This window comes from Anas acuta, chromosome 4 (genome assembly GCF_963932015.1).
Source record: "Anas acuta chromosome 4, bAnaAcu1.1, whole genome shotgun sequence".
Taxonomy (NCBI): Eukaryota; Metazoa; Chordata; class Aves; order Anseriformes; family Anatidae; genus Anas; species Anas acuta.
In genome coordinates this window covers 68,889,196-68,909,756 of record NC_088982.1, presented here as the reverse complement: position 1 = coordinate 68,909,756, position 20,561 = coordinate 68,889,196, and the positions used below count along the sequence as shown (strand labels likewise).

Here is a 20,561-nt window from a genome sequence, read left to right as displayed (position 1 = left end):
CCCCCTCAAAATGGCGCGGGGCGGGGCCGCGCGGCGGCCGTTGGCGCTGCGGGGGCGGCGAACGGGAGGGCGGCGGGCGGCGGCTGCGGGAGGGCAGCGCCGAGCCCCCCGCGCCTCTGCCCGGGCGCCTCCCGGCGGCTTCCCCCCTTTGCTCCCCGCCGGGGCCTCCTCCTCCATGCGGGAGAGGAGGAGGAGGAGGAGGAGGAGGAGAAGGAGAGGGAGGAGGAGGGAGCTGCTCGCCGGCCATCCCCGGCGCCCGGCGAGTCGGAGCCCAGCCGCCGCGCTGCTCCTGCCGCATCTCGCCGCGGCGCGCAGCCGGCGCTGAGCCCTCTCTCCTTCCCCTTATCTATTTTTTTTTTATTATTTTAATTTTTTAAAATTTTAATTTTAATTTTTATTTTTTCATTTTTGTTATTATTTTTTTTAATTTTTTTCATTCTAATTTTTCCGCCCCCCTCCCCTTCTTCTGGTTCTCTCCCCCTCCCTGGCCGCCAGCAAAGTGTCTTCATGAGCCCAGAGGATGTCCGGGAAGCACTACAAGGGGCCTGAAGTCAGTTGTTGCATCAAATATTTCATCTTCGGCTTCAATGTCATTTTCTGGGTAAGCGGCCGGGCTCCTCTCCCTCCTCCTCCTCCTCCTCCTCCCGGGGGGACGTGTCCTGACACATCGTGACATTTGGCCTCGAGGACGGGGCTGGGGATGGGGTGTCCCCCTCCTTTTCCCCTTTTTTCCCCTTTTTTTCCCTTTTCCCTCCTCTTTTCCCTTCCCTTCCCCTGCCAAGTGCGGCCGCTGCATTCCTGCGCCTGCCGGGGCTGCTTGCTCCCCTGCCCCGCCGACCCTCCTAATTGCTTTTGTTGTGGGTGCCAAGAGCTTTTCATCCTTAAAACGATAATAATTTGATTTTTCATCCCCCCCCCTCCCCATTTAGACCGGTTTGTGGTGGGGGAGGGCTCAGCCAAACGCATGGGCCTGGAGCGGGGATCGAGCTGTGTGTCTGCATGGTGATGTGTTAGTGGGGAAAAATAAATCGTGGCTCAAGTTCTCCCAACAAACAGGGGAAGGGTTACACAACGCCGGGGCTGTGCACGGATCCGATCGCTCTGTGGCCACGGTTGGGGTGTCAGCGGGGCTCCTGGCCACGGTGCTCGGTCCTCTGCTGGCACCAAGGCTCGTGGTGCTGTGCCGGCGCTGGGCACCGAGCCGTGTGGTGAAGCGTCACGGGGGTACGGTGGTATTTCTAGCATCTTCTCGGTGTGACGGGCTTGAAAGAGGAGCAGCTGGGTCCGGATGTGCAAGCAGTCGGGTTTGGAGGTGTGTTGTTGCGAATTTTGTGCTGAGGGGTGAAGTGTTTGTACAGGAGCGCTGCATGGAGTAGGAAAGTTGGGTGAAGGCTTTTCATGAGATGCTCCATTTAGCGATGGCAAACATGCACAAACCCGCGTAGGGTGAATATGTGCCTAAGGAACTCTGAAAGTGAGGTGGGCACATACTTCATACGTTGTCTTTTTTGGACCATAAAGGTGTCTTGGCTCACCCCCTACCACCACCTTCTTCAAGATGAAGGTGAGGAGTAATGGAGGAGAGAAGCCTCCTTGCTAACGCTAAGCTTGTGGTTGCCGCTGTGGTGAGAACAGAGGAAGGTGCTTGGCGGAGAAGTGCTTGTAGCTAACGTTTTGTCTGTGTTCCTGGAAAGTAAAGGCGCCTGGAGAGGATGTTTTGGAAGAAAGGGACTTTTGATATTAATCACGCTTTTACAGTGAAATGCCTTTCCTTAACCGAGAAGGTACATTGGTAGAGTGAAGTTGACTGGGGTTGCGTGCCTGTATGTCAAAGTGCACTTGGCCTAAGAAACAAGCCTGCGGTGACGACTCCTTCCAAAGCACTATTCTGACCCTACAGTAGCTGCTTGTATTATTTGATCAAGTTTTAGCGGTTCAGTTTGTCATGGGTCTCTTTTGCTCGTCTGTCTTTCTGTTTTGATTCCCATGGGCGCACACTGCTGTGAACACAGATGTTTTACAGCAGGGAGCAGAGCCGTGTGAGGAACGCTGGTGTGGCACGTCCTTGGACTAACGGAGGGAAAATGCACATAAATGCATTGTTATCTTGCTCCTTCAGGCGCTGTCAGCCCGTAAGAAGCTCCCTACCCTTTAATTTTGTTCCACTTATTCTCTGAAGGCTAAGGTGCGGATGGTGGAAGTGGCACTTTGTGGATGTAGCTTCTGCATGGTGGCAGGCCCTCATCTTGTGTGAGGGAATGGGTTAAAGGAGGTCTCGCTGGGCTGTGTGGCTTCGTGCTGCCACAGCGGTAATCCAAAGACCTCAGCCTGTCGCCCTTGCCTGCAGGTTTAAAGTTTTTACTGAATTAATAGCAAAGTGCTCGATATTCTCCCACGAAGCTGGGCCAGAAAATCTGTAAATGAAAATTGGAGGCCTGGTTAGCTGTTCACAGAGAGCGATAATCAAAAATAGCCGCTAATGTAGTCATTATAAATAGATTGAAATGATAAAGAGGTCGTCGTGACATGCCCGTGACACCCTCCAGAGATCTTTCAGGCATTTAGATACGTAGAACACCTTTGTTAAAACTTCTCAAGCTTTCTTAAATGCTGGTTTTAACACAACCTTTAAATTTTTAATGTAAACAAATGGAAAATACCCTCTATTGTGCATCATAAAACAATGGACTAAAAATAAAGACAAGCGAGTTGGAAGACTAATGGTTTTGACAAGAAAATTGTCAGTGCCTTGAATAGAGGAATTTTATAGATCTGCTGAAATTATGTGGGGAATGATTGTACGCGCTACTTAAACTGGAGATATTACAAAAAAATGTTGGAGGCTTTATATGCTGTCAAATATAGGCAAAATAAATTATCGGGTCTTTTTCTCAGCTTTTTTGGTGTTGTGCTAGTCTGTTGTTCCTTTGCTTAAAAAACCACCACTGAATTGTTAGATTAATGAGTTTGGGAAGTCACACTCTATATCTTTAGTTGTGACTGAGGGTGACATTATGCTCGTAAGGAGATATGCTCTAAGTCTCGCCCCACCCAAGGCAGCGTGTTCTTGTCTCTGCGTTTCAGAAGAGGACGTTATCCTCAGAGTTTATGCATAATTAATATTCTAGGTATCCTTGTAGGCTTAATTCCTTCTTTGATATCCAGCATTGATGTTGGTAAATAGGCAGAAAGTGCTTGTTTGGAGAACTTTGAGATCTCAATGCTCTCGTGGAAGTGCCTGCTTGGCGCTTGTCAAAGTCATATTTAGGAACTGAGACCAAATAGTCACAAAGGTATCTAAATGGAAAGTCAGAATTCAATGTTGTGCTTCCCTTCTTGCTGCGTAGATGTCATTCTCCTTTGGTTGTTCGTTAGGGCACGTGCCTGCACCTCACCTTGACCAGCATAATGCCTGCATGAAAGCACCACATGACGTTCGCTGCCTTTCCAGGCTGGTGGAACAGTCGGTGCTTTTCTGTGAGCCTTTATGTCTTTGTCTAGGTGAACCGTAGTCTATTCTGAATATCTCTAGGTAACAGAAAACAGTTTTATGTGGTTAAAGCAAGCAAGCAAACAATACCAGCTCCCCTCCCCGCTCCCTATTTAGGCATCCATGTAGAACGATGTCAAAGGTATCATGCAAAAAGCGAAAGTAGGTCACCTTGCTTCCTGAAAGGCAGCGACCGTTTCCCCTTCTTACCCTTCTGCAAGGCACTTCTAAGCTGATTTCTAGTTCTGAGAAGTATTTTAAATTCCTATCTGTGTTTTACTGTGCTTGATTTAAAAAAAAAAAATAAAAAAAAAATGTATGTAGTTTTCAACATGGAATCTCAATGTCAACTGGGGTCCGCTGGCCCTAGCCTAATAGGAAGGATGTACAGAAAGCACTGACACCTCAGACAGCAACCTATGCTTTATCTGATGATTCACTCTAAGTCATGAGATATGCTGTGATTATGATGCGCCAGCATATTACGACTCATAATTTGTGCTTTAAGTTGCTTGGCATCTGCTGGTTTTGATGGTATCCATATGGGAGTCTAAATAGTCTTCTGAATTACAAGGAGACAGCAAAAAGGAAATGGAATAAGGTTATGTGAGAAGTGTTGGAGAAGGACACTGACCTTTGAGGGACAACAAATAGACTGTTTATTAAATTCTGTACAATGCTGATAGTTCATTTTCGAAGGGACAGAAGATCATTTTCTCATGCTAGCTGGTTTTCAGATGTCCATTAAGGAAGTTTTGGTTTTGTAACTTTCCCTTGCCTCCTTGGTTAAAAAAAAAATCCGTGCAAGACTTGTTCCATGCAATCTTCAAATGCATTCTGCAGCATTTGATCTTGTGGTCAACTTCTAGTCTTCGATTTCAATGTACTTCAGTTCACCTTATTGGAACCATCGAGTGCAGCTGACATACTTGCACTAAAAAGATGAATTTAGTAAATGTATTTGCCAATTTCCCACCTTGATCAGCACATCCCAGTAAGCTTCACCTGGTAGCACAGCTGTCTTAGAGCATCAAGAATACATGTTGAATCTTCAGTGTCCCAATCAGAGGAAAGCTGATGCGTGTGAACAGCATCCTGTGTATGGGCAGTGAGTGAAAGAGCTTATCAATATTTGTGTATACAGATAGCTGGTGTCATTGGTCCTGGTCAGGTCTTTGCGTTGCATGATGATAGTGTTTTCCTTCTAAAGGCAGTAGATCCATGTTCCATTAAGACTGAATTGGAAAGTAAATATGCTACCTCAATTCAATAAGATGGCCTTTTTGTGGTAGACTCTTACTAGTATATTTATCATAAGTAAGTACATGCTCGGCTACTCCCTGTCATGCAAAGGCACACAGGGAAAAGCAAGTACCAGCTATGCTGTGGAAGAAAATGGGTTTTGTGTCCCCCTCCCAAAAAGGAGAACACGTTTTTGGAAAAATAGACAAAATAAATAAATAAAATAACACATCAGGTAGTGCAATAGACATAGGGGTAGTTTTCAAATGGATTTTTTTTTTTTCCCTACGCAGGAAGCCGAAGAGAAGTGTCTGACATTTTTATTCCTGTCCTCTCCAGTGGAGAGGAGTTTCAAAGTACATAATCTTTCTTAAACGCTCTCGGACTTGGTTCCATAGATTACAGTAATCCCAAAGTACTTTTTCTCAAACTTTATTTTATTTATCCGTTAAACTCTGGAAGATGAAATAGTGATTAGTGGGGGGATTAGAAACTTGAGGTGAAACAGCACTTCAGGGTACTTTCTCTCAAGCCCCCTTGCTACGAATGGACTTTTTTGCAGATAAAGAATTATAAAATGCTTTTGACACTAAGGCCATTGCAGCTTATAAATTTGGAGCAAGAATCTGTTGTGTCGTTACATGCTTGGTACAGGTTCCTCAGCAGTTCATACTCCATTAACCAAGGGCAGGAACCTGTGAAGATTTGCTGTGAGCATTTACAGTATTACGTGGTGCTTTCAGTGAAGAGGGGAGGTGAGAAAATATTTTTGTCCCAAAGAAATCTCGTGACCTAATTCTGCCAGGTGGCGACTTCCAGTCTTGAACTATGATGCTACAGGACAGAATCAGCTTTCGTACTTTGCATTGCCCAAAATATGCAGCGTGTTTCTTGAATGCATGGCTAGTAGCCTGTCAGCAGGGCTGCAATTTTTCCACTGGTGTTTGCAGGAGCGAGGAGCTGCACAGCTCTGTTAGTGAGCACCCAGAGGTGACCATCAGTGTTAACCACTGGAGCGCCTGCCAGTAAAGGGAATTTGCTTTAACTCTTCTAAATACGTGGCTTTTTGATTAACCAGCCTTTCATGTGACTTTGGAGTCTTGCACTATTTTTCAGCTTTTTTTTTTTTCCTGATTAAAATATTGTTGCAATACAAAAAAGGAATTAAACCCCAAAAGGTTGTGTTTTTATTTTTTTAACCAATGTACTGAATTGTGTGCAAGTCCAGCTTTACAGCGCAAGATTCAGGAAAACATAGATTGTTCTTTACTGGCTTGAAACCTAATTTATTTCTTTTCCATTGTGCTGTTGTGTGAGTTTGGAAAACATCCCATTTCTTGTGATTCTGCTGCTGCTCGTGCCAAAAAAATATCCTCTCTCTTGGCTCGTTGCGGATGTTGATTTCCACTGATTTCAGCAGGACTTTGTACAGGTAGAAGGGTCGGGTTGGGTGGATGTCCCCGTGGGCTGTGTGCCCTGGGTAAGGCACACAGAGCTGTACAGCAGTCCCACCCTCCCCTTTACGCTCGCATTTAAAAATGTCACTGACACATTGGGGTCTGCAGGCGAGGGTGCTTGATTTGTTACCAAACTCTGACTCAGTGTGATCTCATATAACCTCCAGATGGCCCGGCTTGTGGAGATGCTAAAAACATCCCGATCCCACTCCGTTAGCTGTGTAAAACAAATGAGGCAAATGGCAGTAGCAGTATTTATCTTCATACACATCCATCTCCACCTTCAGCTGATGTTTCAACTTCCCAGTCGCTTTCCTCTGGACAGCGTTTAGAATAAGCATTTCGGCACACACAGAGGATCTTATGAATGAACTGTCAATTTCCCACAGAACTGGGAAAAATCAATATGCCTCTTCCCAGCCTTGAAAATCCCTCTGCTCCCAGTGAAGGCTCCATTACATCAAATAATATTGAAAATCATTTCAAGCCAAGTTCCTGATGTGTGGTGATGGAGGACTTTTATTCTTTTTCTTTGCAACAAGGCAAATAGATATTATGAAAACACTTTGTATACCTATTCTGTTCCTGTTGCCGTCTGGCTTTCTCAACAGCAAAACTGCCTGCACAAAAATCAAAGGATCACAGCAACTTTTTTTTAGGTGCAGCGCTTTGTTGAGCCTCTCTAGGTTCACGTGGGCCCACTTCTCAACCTTGTCCAGGTCCCTCTGGATGCCATCCCTTCCTGCTGTATCGACTGCCCCACTCAGCTTGGTGCCATCTGCACTCAATCCCATACTTGTTTTGCTGGGTCCAGTCTTAAGGAGTTAAAACCTGTACATACACCATGACAGGCCTGGTAGTTTGCACCGCAACGAGTGTGATACCACAAGGGTGCTTGTACGAATTCAGCCCGCAGGGCTCTTCCTAGCATTCCTGTGGCTCGCTCCTGATGAGAGTCCAGCTTTAATTTACTTCGATTTGGGCGCAAATCTTCCCTGATGCGGAACAGCATTTTCCAGCAGGGCTCTCTCTGTCAGTGCCAGCAGGGCAGGGGCTCGGGCGAGCTCTGGTGCCCCGAGCAGAGGTGCAGCAGCACCCCGTGGGGTGTCTCCTGGCAGGCCCACCCGCTCCCTGCTGTTCCCTCGGAGCCAGCAGCACAGGTTCTCCCTGTCGGGCACCTCTGCGCTGTGTACACACGCACAGGGAGCAGATTTTCCTCTTGGAGGGTGCACAGAACAGGGCCTTGGGATTTTATTTATTTTGTCACTGAGATATAAAACCAGAAGGGTTCCATTTTCCCTGTGTGTGTATATAAAATATGTATAATTACGATTAATAAGTTGAGATCCATTCTTTATCAGTATTGCTTGATATCACACCCTCTTGTTTCTTTTCCTTTCTTTGGGTGTTCAGGTGTGTGTGTCTATCTGTTTTCCTAACCACAGGATAGTTTGGGTTGGAAGGGACTTAAAGCACATCCAGTTCCAACCCTCCTGCCATGGGCAGGAACATCTCCCACCAGAGCAGGCTGCCCAAAGCCCCATCCAGCCTGGCCTTGAGCACCTCCAGGGATGGGGCATCCACAGCTTCTGGGGGCAGCCTGTTTCAGTGTTGCAGTCTGACTCCATCCCTTTTCATCCTGTAATGCCCAAGAGGACCCACGTCCATTGCATGGCCACTGCTTGCCATGTAGCAATGGCCTCATGACTGGTTTTGGTGTCCTGCCTTAAAAATCCTTCTGCTGGAGTGAGAGCTGGGGCACGACTGAGAGCTTCTCTCACCTGGGTCAGCTCCTGCTGGCTGTTTGGCTGCAAGAATGAGGTATGGGAAGATCTCATCTCCTCCTTTGCCTGTACAGATCAATTTAAAGTGGTTATGCAGGCAGGGCCTGCCTCAGCTCTAAGTTAAGTGGTTTTGGACTGGAATGCACAGAGGCATTGGGCACGATGCTTTGTTAATAATTAGCTCAGTCCAGTGACAACTGTTATGCAGGCATACGCAATGCCTGGGGTGCTTGTCCAGCACGCCTTGAGCTTCTCTACCACTAAGATTTATTGTTGTTAACTCTTTTCTCCTAATTGCTTGTTGATGTTGGATAAAGAAAGAGGCAGCGAGGATCTACCAAGTTTGTTGTAATGTGAACTTAATCTGAACTGCAGTTTAAGCGCACAGCTCCATCGTAGACTCCTCTGGTTTCTTTCCCTTCCCATAATGTTATTCCAAACACCATGACGCTCTGTAATAAGGCACTTCACTGGAGTGGGCTCCTGGACGGGGTGGCAAATGATCTGCTCTCTGAAGAGCGGGGAGCGTTAATCATGATGATCCATTTCCAAGGGTCCTTTTTGATGGCTTCATTGCAAACAAAGGTCAGTAAGCATTTGGTGGTAGGGAACGCATCTCCATGTAGTGAGCAAGTGGCAGGATGGATATATACATATGCAAACATACTTTATATAAATGGAGAGGGAGAATAACACTGTTGATATATCTATATATAGGGAGGAAAAAAAAAAGGGGGGGATCTTGACTTGCAAGCAGAAGTTTATTGACCTGTGTGCCTGAAGGTAGGACTTGAAGGGTCTGGAAACCCATCTAACCCCTGGTACAGGGAAAGAAGGCCTTTTAGCACTGCTCTTCTGCTGCTGGGAGCTAAGCATGGTCATCAGAGGTGTTTCTGCTTCAGCTGTGCAGGGCTGAGCATGCTTTAAAACACTGCTTTCTTTTCTGTGTAAGCAGTCTCAATTCTCTTCCAGTACGTCCTGTTGTTTTGAAGGTAGGTAACAGCCTTGCCTGGGTAGTCTAGAGCTTCATAGTTATGTCTGAATTAAGACTTTATGATGCAATTTTTTTTCTATGCTAGTAACTAGTGTGCTTGATTTCAGGACATAAACCAGTTACATTTTTATGTAGTTCACTGTAGCCACTGTAGCTTTTGTCTCTGACTTTCCCTGTCCCAGAACTTCGTAGGTAGGTGGGGTTTCCAGTATACTTACCATCCAGTATTTCCTAGGTATTTTAAAGGTCATGCCTAGTAAATGACAGTGATGATATACTCAACTCTGCCACCACTTGCAGTTTGCTTATTGATAGCAGCTGATTAATGCCCGTATAAATCACTAAGCCTCTTCTGAATACCTGATCTTTGCTATTTTTGCCCTCCTTTCAGCTTCTGCTCTCCTCCAGCTTGCCGTCAGAGGCTGTTCTCTCTGTTGCATTCCCCAAGGTAGCCTTTTTATGGCTTGCTACCTGCCTGTGCCTGTTCTTACTCCCTTCTGGATCTGAAAACCTTGCTGGGTTCTGGGCTCTGTTAGCCCACAGCAGCCCCTGCATGGTCACTGCACCGCTCTGAGAGGCCTTTGTATGGGCACAACTTGCTGGCTCTGCCACTTGGTCCAGCCAGCAATGCACAGGAAAGGGGCAAGGAGAAGTAACAAACAGCACCAGAGCTTTTTTGTTATTTTTTTAAAGTATTTTGAGAGTTGGTGTGGCTTTTTGATATCTATAGAGACCTGTCAGCTTCGGTGAGTAGTGTGTAATAGTATGTATTTAGATCTTCTTGGAGTATGAGGGTCAGATTTTCATTTATTACTAAAGGCTGCCATGTACCAACCTGGCAGTGTACCCCGTCCTTAATATTGTTGCAGACTACGTTTATTGAGCAGGGCAGAGCAATTTTGGTGCAGCTGTGGTGTCAATTTTTTTCTGCAAGTAAGCTGAGACTCGAGGTTTCAGGACTTTGAAGGTGTTTATATGCTGGAAGGCTGGGCTTGGATGTCTGTGTAAATGGTGGAGAGGAGAAACCCATCGCTTTTTACAGAAAGAGCAGCTCTTGTTCATAAAGCAAGGGGTATTTAACTTGGGGAGTATCTTCCAGAAGTCATGAGGTAGTCATATTCTGAGTAAAACCTGTCTTGTTCTCTATTCCGTCTCTGTGTTGCCTTCTGGGTAGCTATTTTTCTGCGGTTCCTGGTCTCACAGTGCCGCTTAGGGAGCTCTCTCGCATTATTTCCCTCTGTTTTGTTAATGGGACTTTCTTCTAGTTTAAAAACTCTCTAGCTTGGAGGGAAAAAAAAAAACACACACACAAAGAGGCAAACCAAAACAAACATGTGCATAAAGACATTTCAGAATTCACAGCAAACAAACTGTGGATCAATTATTAAGTGCCTTCCCTTTCCCTCATCCACTTCCTGATGTAGTATTAATTTTGAATGAGCCCCCTGCATAGCTTGCCTTCATCCACTTAGGGTGTAGAGCACAAAGGCTTTCAGCACTGTAAATACTTGGGGCCTTGTTACAGGCTGCAGCGTAAGAGCGGTTCCTGTGGACTTCAATAGGAGTCACTTGGTGGCGGCTGCATAATGAGACCCTTGGTTTTCATGCAATGGCTGCGAAAGAAAGAAAAAGAGAGAGAGGAGGAGGAGATGAAGAAAGAGGGGAAAAGAGGAAGGGGGAGATGGGAAAGCCCAATGAGGTCCCCAAACAAAACGCTGAAAAGACTGTCAAAAGAGCTGGAGCCATTACTTCAGTCTGCTTAAGGAGCTAAGAGCTGGCAAAATGGGTAAGACGCTGCTCTAACCCAAAAACCCTGTGGGGAACAGTGGAGCCTATCAGCCATTGTTTCTGCTGCTTGTGTCTCAAAGTATCCCTTCTGACTGCTTTGACCTTCTAAATGAAAGCTTCCCCCCAATAACAAGAGCCACACGTGAGCCACTTGTAGCACTGAGGGAATTTAGCTGCTGAAGCAGGCATCTGCAGCAGATAGCGATTGTGTTCTCCACTTCTAAAGCAGTGAGGTGCTCGCATGAAAGAGCCTCGCACGTGCCCAACCATCATTCGGCGCTGGTTTCTGCAGGCTGTGATCTGCCTACCGGTCTAGACAGCAAGCTGGTCATGACTATTTTCTGTAAGTAGCAATTCAAAGTACGGCATCGTGCACAGAGTCCTGCTTTTGCCAGGTATGCATGGGATAGCAGCAGCTTCATGGTAAGCGTGGCCAGCAGAGCTACTCACACCCATCTGTTAAGTACCACTACTTATGTGGTCTGCTATTAGCCACAGAAGAAATCACCACGTTTTATTAATGGCTTCTGAACTTTAACAACATCTTAGGCTAAAGGTAATGGCTTCTGCGTGAAATATGTGCCATTACTGCTAATGGTGTCTTACCGAGTGAGCCAGCGTGGCAGATAAAAGAATTTCTGTAAACAAAGCATAAAAGTAGCCGTGTGTATAAATCAGGGCTGAAAACCAGTTTATAGTTGAATGGAAACTGAGCACCTCAGCCTAGTTTTGTTTATGCTTTAGGTGATTGATTGGGAAAGGGAAAAAACAGCCTACCCAAATGTAGGACTTGGTCAATAATGAATTAAACTGCTACTGTTAGGTTGTTCAGTTGTTTGTGGCAGCACAGTATGAGTAGGTAGTTGGTCTGTGCTAACACCAATAGTTTCAATGCTTTAAAAAAAAAAGTAGAAAAACAAAAGGAAAGCCAGCCTTTCAACTTGCATTTGAGAAAGACTTTAAAGAAATATAAAGCTGATTCTTATTGATAGCTTAAAAAAAAAAATAGGGCAAGATTAACATTCCCTCCTTTTAAACTGATCGTACCACCAAGGGAGATCAAGAGCTTCTTTTAGCTGCTGCACTGAATCCTTAATCTGCTGGTGTCAGGCATCCTCAAATGTAACATTAACCTGCAGATCCCCAAATTGCTCCAAGGTTTTGGAGGAGATGTGCTGAGCCTTGCCTTTTGACTAGGCTAGGAGCAAGGGAGTTCCCTGGGGGAAAGGATCCCGCTCCTCTCTCTGGAGTGCAAAGAAACAATAAAGCAGTGCACTGACGACTCCATTAAATAAGCTGCTGGAAAATTTTTAACCATAAGGAATTGAAAAAATGGAAAAAGTGTTTCTTTGCAGATGAATTGTGTGGTCTGGATTTCTCTAAACTTTGTGTATGTTGACAACTTAAAAAAAAAAAAAGTGTAGCAAGTATGTAAATATTAATGACCTGTGTTCTGAACGGTGAGAAAGACGTGATGAAAAGGCATCTTTGTGAATATTTAATTTCCAGCTGGGGTCCCGTGCAATTCAAAGGTAATTTGGAGGTTTTACGTTTTTGTTGGAGAGGGCGGCTTGAGATGGTGTCTTTGCCAGCAAAAACAGCTTAAGGAGTTGGTGTGAGAGTGCAGAGTAAGATACGGCTTCATAAAGCAGCTGAGGGGCTGGCGAAGAGTGAGACAGGAGGAAAATGTGCCCGCTCAGGTGGGGATGGGGCCTCGGGGACTCACTAAGCCATTTTGCTGCTGAAACCACCAACTGGTTTAACTGCCTTGAGTTATAGCTGTGTGGTTTTACGTGAGCGCTGTTCATGTTAAACACTGACCCTGCAATTTGAGTATAATCGGTCATTTCTGCGGACAGCCCAACCTCTGAAAAAAAGGTGTGATAAACTGAACAATCACAGAATGGTTTGGGTTGGAAGGGACCTTAAAGACCCTCCAGTTCCAGCCCCCTGCCATGGGCAGGGACACCTCCCACCAGCCCAAATTGCCCAAAGCCCCATCCAGCCTGGCCTTGAGCACCTCCAGAGTTGGGGCACCCACAGCTTCTCTGGGCAGCCTGTGCCAGGGCCTCACCACCCTCAGAGTAAAGAATTTATTCTTAATATCTAATAAATCTACCCTCTTTCAGTTGAAAACCATTACCCCTTGTCCTGCTGCTACACTCCTTGATATACAACGTGTTGTCCCTTGAAAACAGTTCACCCTAATTAGCTCCTAAGGCTGGAGATACGTTGCCATTTCCCTGTTGTTCTCAAGGTCTTGAACCGTGAAGCCTGAATTTAAGGGTAACACCTTTGATCGGCCCCAGGCTGAGTTAGGAAAGCCTCAGCAGAGAAGGGTATGTTGAGATCTGAAAAGCTACGGTTACTGCAGAAGTTACTGGTCTGGAAACTAAGCTGTTAATAGAGATCCAGATACCTGGTATGACCCAGTATGAGTTTGCCCGCAATGGCATTTCCAGTGCACTTTACTGAAGTGGTTTTCTTTCTCCCTGGAGCTTTGGGGTGAATGTACAAGTGTCTAATACAAATTCGTCTTTCTGATTTAACCTGAGATAATGTTGGCAGTTTAGGCTTCATGGTGTCTGTAAGCTGTTATGAAATTTCAGAATGACTTCTCGGTGTTCAAAATGAGAACAGGGTGAGGTTATGAAAGTGCTGTTTGTGAAATGTTCATAGCAGCCTCTCATCATCAATAAAGAAACTGAGCGGAGGAAGTAATAGCTGAAGTTTCCAAGTGAGTACTGGGAGTCATTTTGTGTGCTTTATTAAAGATTGCTGTGAAATTTTCAAGCTTGTGCTACTTCAGTCAGAATATATAGAAGAAAGGAAACATCTACATTCAGATATAGTTACAGTTATTAATCAATGAAGTTAATTAATGAAAATCTGCTTGGGGCTAGGTAGAGCAGTTGGTTTGAAGCTTCTACGTGGGATCTGCTGTGAAGAGTCCTAGTCAAGCTCCCCTTTTTCCCTCACCGTGCTCTATACTTACAATTAAGGTACAATTAATTTCCTGATGCAAAAAGGAACTAAACCAAGGTGACGTTATCAAGACATCCCTCAATGAACCTTTTTTTAAAATGTGACTGAGAGAACTTTCCAGTGATGGTGCTGGAACAGGCAAAATGTCCCTTTAGGTAAATATCTTCTGAAGAGTGGCCAGCGGTAGAAGCTTGGTGAAAAGCGTTAGAACAAGGCTGGTAAGCAGTGATAATTCCTAGGGAATACGCTGCGAATCCTCAGCCTTTCACAGACAGAGCTAGGATGCTTGTATTTGGTATCCCTAGATTGACTTTAATTTGTGAATTTGTCTAGTTGCGCCTTGAATTTCTTCACTTTCTGAAATACGTGACATCCAGTTATTATTTGTACCTTTTCCCTACTAATTTTGGCTGACTTTTGGGAGAGGTGGAGCTCCAACAAGCGTGTCATAAAGCATTCTGCTGTTTGGAGTCTATTAACTTGCCCGTTCCTCTGCCTAGCTCCTTTGAAACGGCAGTGGAAATCTTGCATCTGAAAAATGTAACTTGAAACACCTTTTCTCCCAGCCCTGCCTTATCCGCGCAATACCGCTGAGAGAAGAATTTTGGATGCTTTCCTTTTCAGTAGTTCAGATGGTCGAATTACAAATGTTGGAGGCGTGTAAAGCCAAGTAAGTGTACCAATCCAAGGCAACTGCAGCTGGATGTCTCAGACCAAAAAGCCTGCTGCCGGGAAGAAGGGCGGTAAGTCCCCAGATGGTGACCTAGTTGGATCTTTACACAGCTCCAGTTGTTAGGAATTAACCGTTTTCAGCCCTGGCCATGTTTAACAGCGAGGTAGGCAGTACCTGCTCTCATACCTTGGTAATAAACAGTTTTTCCCCTGGCAGTTTTTAATGTAGGACTGCAGTTGCCCCCAGTTCTGTCCCTTTTCATCCTCTTGTTGCCTTAACAGCTGACTGCAGAGGCAAAAGATGAACTTCAGATTTAAGCTAGCTTACTAGCCTTGGAAAAAATAAATAAGCTTGCAGAGTTCTAAGACTTTTTGTTTTCCTGAGAAATAATGAGTGCTGCTGAGCACCGTTGTTAAGTCCTTGTTCCCAGGTCTGTGGTCTGATCCCAGTGGGAACTGGATTTCCAGCTAAACAACTTTGTAATCTAAATTCCTGTTCCTATAGGAAGTCTTTACTTAAAAGTATAAGCCTGAGAAAACAATTCGGTAGGTGTTCATCCAGGAATCCATTTTATTTGCTGCATGGAGGCCTGCTTTTGAAGTACTTCAATGAAAACTTGGACAATGGAACAAAACACGTTAAGGCTTAGTGTTTAAAAGCACATTGTTTAGTTTGGCTGGCAGGCTGTGTTTTTTTTTTTAAATTGGATTTCTTTTTCCTCCCTCTCCAATCCCACCGTTGGAGCTTGGTGTGTAGCTGTGTTGTGCATCGCACCTGGCTCTCCAATACGATAGGTTCTGGTGGATGAGAAACAAACCCATGCTGCAAGCTGGATTTAATACTCGAGACGAGGTGTAATCCCAAAGTTGCAATTGCTAGGATATGTGCATCTGAGTAGCATTAACAAAATCCAGTGTAAGCAGTATGCTTTAGGATGTTATATATACATTTATTATTTTCTCCTGGTTCTGTTTTTCCACTTCTGCTCCACACCGGCACTGCTGAGGCACGCCGAAGAGGACGGCTTTTGCTCTTGCCAGCCAGAGTCTGTTTTTGCAGTGAGGGGTCCCTGCTGGGGAAATCTCTTCCTGCTATCTTTCTTCTCTCCGCAGGGCAGCGGGCATAAGGACTGCCCTCGTGTCTGCTCTGCTGACAGCCATGCCTTCTCTGCCGCTCTCTGCAGCAGCTGCTGCTCCTCAGCCTGGCTGAGAGAGCATAAATTAAAATACAAAGGTCTCCTGTGGCCACTCTTGGCTGACACTGCAATGGCAAATCAGACCTTCTACATCATCTTCACTTGACTTTCTTCTTCTTTTTTTTTTTTCCTCGAGAATTTCCTCTGCATTTGTATCCGTCACTGTCTTCTGGTGCTGGGCTGAATAGGTGCAGCAATCCAGTCCCTCCAGATGGTTTATGTACTTGAGTGACTGAGCAGTTCCTAGAGAAAAGAATTATCAACATGGGTTTCAGAAGCTCAAATCTTCATTCTTTTTTTTTATAATGCCTTGAGAAAGAGGAGCTTTTTTTCCTACTTTTTTTTTTTTTTTTTTTTTTTGGCTGCTGAAGATAGAGGGCAAATTTCTGTCCCCTTCTTCCCAGGGAGGCACACAGAGCATCCGAAACAGCAGAGCCATTGGGTTGCTGATGTGTGCACGAAGGCTCAGCAGTGAGCCGAGTGGTTTGGCTGATTGGGTCATGTTTGCTGAAAGCTTGGTCTTAGAGTGTTCAGAGAACACTCTAAGAATCTCTTAGAGAGAATCTAAGAATCTCTCTCAGAGAACACTCTTAAGAATGTTCTTAGAATGTTGGAAGGTCACAAAACCGACTCTGTAGACATCCTGACCAACCTGCGTGTGGGTTATTGGCAGCAGGTGGGCTTCTTTTTAGGAGTGTTTTTGCCCTTTGTACCCTTGCCATGCCAGATGATCTTTGGTTTGGTATTTTTGTGTGTTAGGGCATTTTCTTGTGGGTGATACATGAAGGGAATAACTCGATGACAACATTTTCCTGAACACTCTTCAATGAAGCAAAGTGTTGGCCATCAAATTATTATTCCTAAATAGTTATTTAGGCCTTAGCTGGACAAAGATAGACTTGTAGCGCTTAGAAAGCCTTACTTAAAGTCAGTGGCACTGCCTTTGTGCCCTGCAGAAAGAGTCCTCCTTTTAGGTTAGAGGAAAAAGAACTAGGTAAAACTTTCAGAAGTAGCATAAGCCATGACTGTCATCAAAAGGGACTTCAGACTGATGGAAGCTGATAAGAATTTCTCATGCACAGCACACTGAATCCATGCTGAGTGTTAATCATAGGCTTCTCAATCATGTAAGAGCTCTTTGAAAACTTCCCCGTTTTTTAATTTTTTCCATTAATGGTATCGCAGTAGTTGTGGAAGCTGGGTAAGCACGTGGTAAGATTTAGAAATTGCTGTTCTGCCTACCAATTTGACTTAACAGGAACCAAATGCCATTAGTACCTTCATAATCAGATTTATTTTAATGTCTTTGAACAAAATACCTCTGGAATCAACTGCTGAGCACTCTAACTGCTTCCTTGCTGCTTAATCAAACAGTGGCCATGCCAGGCAGCCTGCTGATGGGGTAGCTGCTTCTCGGGGCTTGGTTTCCATCCCCCCCGTGTGTTTGTGTAGCAGGAATATCTTCAGTGATGCCTAATGCAGGTGTCTGCAGTGCTCAGGTGCATGCAAAAAGAGCTTTAGCATCTACATTTCTTTATTTAGTTGTCATATGCGGTGCTAGTGATGGTAGGGGGTCAGAAAGTCCTGTTTTTTTTAAACTTGGCACTGAGATGAATAGTTTCTCAAGACATGAGAAAAATGCTCCTTTTTTCTACACCTAGTCCATTGGGTAAGCTGTGTAATTAATAATAATGGTAAGTGGAGGAGGGGGGTGAAGAAAAAATCCTTCCCAGTACCTTCTTGAGTCTTTGGCTGTGCTCAAATGAAATGCTCTTGCACGTCTTCTGGTAAATTATTATTATTTTTTTTATCAGTAACCAGTGGTCAGAGTGGAACTGCCCTGCTGTGAGGTTAGGCAGGGAGGGCTGCCATGGAGCTGGTGACTTCAGGATCAAGCTGTGACTGTTTCCTCGTGTCTATTTCTCCTAATCTGGAAGCAATGAACAAATGCCGGTAATTCAAATAACTCTCCTGAATGAATACATAGGTTATTCCATTTTGTCATCCTTAATAATACACTGCATTGTGAAAGCCTAAAAATAAAACGCGAAGCTTAGAACCTTTTTTATCCACATTTGTGTGGCATTAAGATTTCATTTTCTTTTTTTTCTTCTTTTAACAATTGATTTTGTATGTAGCTTTGGAGAGGGAAGGAGCAGGATTGGGGCTTGCTGATGCTGCTCCTTTTATCATGCTGATCAGGCTACCGAGAGTTACCTTGGCAGAGAGGCGAGAGGACAACATTGTGCAAGTAAACAGTTACATGAAAACAAGCACCATGTAAATGTTTTCATTTTTTTTTCTTCAGGACACTTAGTGCTGTTTGCTGGTGCCAGATAAATAGTCGTGCAAGCTGACATCCTGCATCTCTGTGTCACGTAGAGCAGGATGAGTGGTAGAGGAAGTGTCCATGCAGCATCCTTGCTGAGGAGCAGAGGCAGGGTACGTCTGTAGTCCCTCGTAGCTCTTTCCTGATATAACCCTGCCCCAGCTGCTATGAACCGTGCCACGTCCCTGAGGTGAACTTGTCAGCGAGCTTTTGGGTTGAGTCACTTAGTCCAAGTATAAATCTGATGAATATTGTGATAGAAAAAGCCTTATGGGTGGTGAGACACCCAAAAAGGTTGCTGAGGAGTCATGAATTTAGTTGTAGGAATTGTAGCATTCCTGTCAGCTGATGCTGCTCACTTCTTTTTTGGTTCTGGAATTGTATCATCCTCGAATGCGTTTTTGTGAACCAGTTTTGCTGGACTTTCGGGAAGGTTCAGAAGATTGGCTTTTGTATAAAGGTCCTTCCTGTCCTTCCCCGGCTGATCAAATAAATAACATTGCCCTGAACTTTTGACATACCTTTGTTTGTGTTATCTTTTGAAGGTGAGGAAGAGCAGCAGCAAATCTGCATCCTCTTTCTATGTAACGCCGTATCTAACAAAACAGATGTCAGGAGGTTGTGAGGGCACCAACCTTTGATGTTCATGCTACGTCTCTTTTGCAGGCTAGAAAATCGAGAGCAGAATCAATACCTGAAGTACGTGGTGGCCTGCGCTTGCCCACTGTCACGCTATGATCTGCAAAGGCTGTAGGTGCAATACAAGCAGCTTTCTTTTCCTGGCTGTATTAATTCTGCCCTCAGTTGTGACCGGAGCGCTTTTGTTACAGCTTGCTGTCTAATACGAGCTGGAGAGACTCTGTTAGCAGTAGCTCAGTGTCGGAGAGGGAGTGCATAACTGTAGCATAGAATTCATTATTCTGTAAAATGATACTGGTATGATCCAGCTCACAGTTTTTAGACTTGCTGGCATGGGCCTTCCCCAACATAGGATGCTTTGTTCATTGTGTATTGTGCAAGGAGATTGCTATGCTTTCAGGCAGGCCTACTGTGAGATTTTGATTTTTCCTGATGTTTTATTTTGGTTAGTGGTACTAGCCTGTGTTGCCTGTGGGTACTAGTGCAGGTGTTATAAATAATAAATAAATGTGCTTCGCTTTCTGACCTAAGCATACTCTTGTAGTGTCATTCCAAGTGTAATAATGAAGAGTGAATTATTAAAAAAACCCTCGCTTGTGTTTGTTCTTGAGCAGCTTGGTTTTCTTCTCTGAAATAAGAATTCCCTTGAAGTCAAGGGGATTTGGATTTTTTTTCTTTTCTTTTTAAGAAAGAAAAGGGCACACCAGTGTTTTTTTTCTCTGAGCCTGACCTGCTCACCCTTCCCTGGACCCTGTCCATTTCTCAAGGAAACCTGGGAAACAACCGCTTATGCATTACCTTCAGGACACTGAAAAGCATTGTTCAAAAGGGTCGTTCTCTCTGTTCTGTTTCCTCAACATCCTCTTGCAGTGAGGCTTGGCTTGGTCTGCGTGTTAAGAAGCCAGTTACTCTGCCTGGAGCTCTCCTGCAGGCCATAAATTGATCAGAGTGGAAGCCTGCCTAGTGTTTGGTAAGGTTTTGGCCTGGAACAGTAGGTTTTGCTCTGGCGTGACTCGCAGTTGGCAATGCTTTGCTTGGAGTTTGGTAGGCGTTGTGGGTCTGTCTGGTTAGAATACACTTGAATTTTTTTCTTTGCATTAAATCAACACATATTTGCATGCTGTAACTGAAGCTCTTCCTTGCTAGTCTTGCATTTATTCCTAAAAAGCAGTGTGCTTAGGGATGCCCGTGGAAAAATAAAGCTTAGTTTTGAGCGGTTATGGGAAAACTAATCCTGTGCTCCAAAATAGGAGTTGTGAATTCTGCGCTTCATTGAGCGAAATATGACTGGTGTGTCCTACTTTATTTGCACATTTAACATACAAGATACTTTTTGTCCTTTTTTTTTTCCTTGTTTCCTAGGAAACAAATGCCCTGGTATAGTAGAGAACAGCTATTGTATGGAGGCTGCTGCCTGTCTGAAGCATTGTTCTTCTGTGGGTGGAAGGCTTTAAAGGGGAAAGAGCTGGAGTTTTCCTAAACATTTATTGACCAGAATAGCACAAGGGTGCGTTTCGCACTGCTGTGCTACACCCTGATGTATTTATATTTTCTTCGGTAGTGGTATCTGTGTCGTAATAGCTTCCCTAGCGAAACTAGTATTTCTGCTCCTGGTCAAGGCATACCAAAGAAACAGATTGAGTAACTAATAATTGTTTGTCTCAGTCGTCCTCACCAAGCGCCATGCTGATGCATATTCATACAAGTGCTTATTTTGAATTACCCGGAATGGCAACAGAAATGCAGAATTTGGGGTGTGGGTGGAGTTCTGGAAATGGTATTTATGGTAGTGGAGCCTCTTAGAAAGACAAGCATAAGGGGATGTGGTAGGGAATGGAGCTTGTTTTGTTATTGCTTTTGGGGTTGGAATCCAGCAGAGCTAATTCTTGAACCAGATTTGTCAGCTGTACGCATACTGCTGCTGAGCGGTAGTAGCATGCTCACTGCCTTCCCCAGGGGTTATATCTTCCAAAAGTCTAAACACC

General features: G+C 44.7%; 1 protein-coding gene across 2 annotated transcripts in view; it reads left to right on the top strand.

The window, feature by feature from the left end:
* Window positions 1–31: 31 nt before the first annotated feature.
* Window positions 32–20,561, top strand: part of TSPAN5 (tetraspanin 5) — a 74,746-nt gene continuing 54,216 nt past the window's right edge. The window contains exon 1 of one of the 2 annotated variants that reach the window (XM_068681778.1): window positions 32–601. In XM_068681778.1, the coding sequence (XP_068537879.1) occupies window positions 521–601 (81 nt within the window). In that variant the 5' untranslated portion in view covers window positions 32–520. Of the gene's footprint in view, window positions 602–1,273; window positions 1,313–20,561 lie in introns of those variants that run through there. The other variant, XM_068681779.1, reaches the window with a different exon arrangement.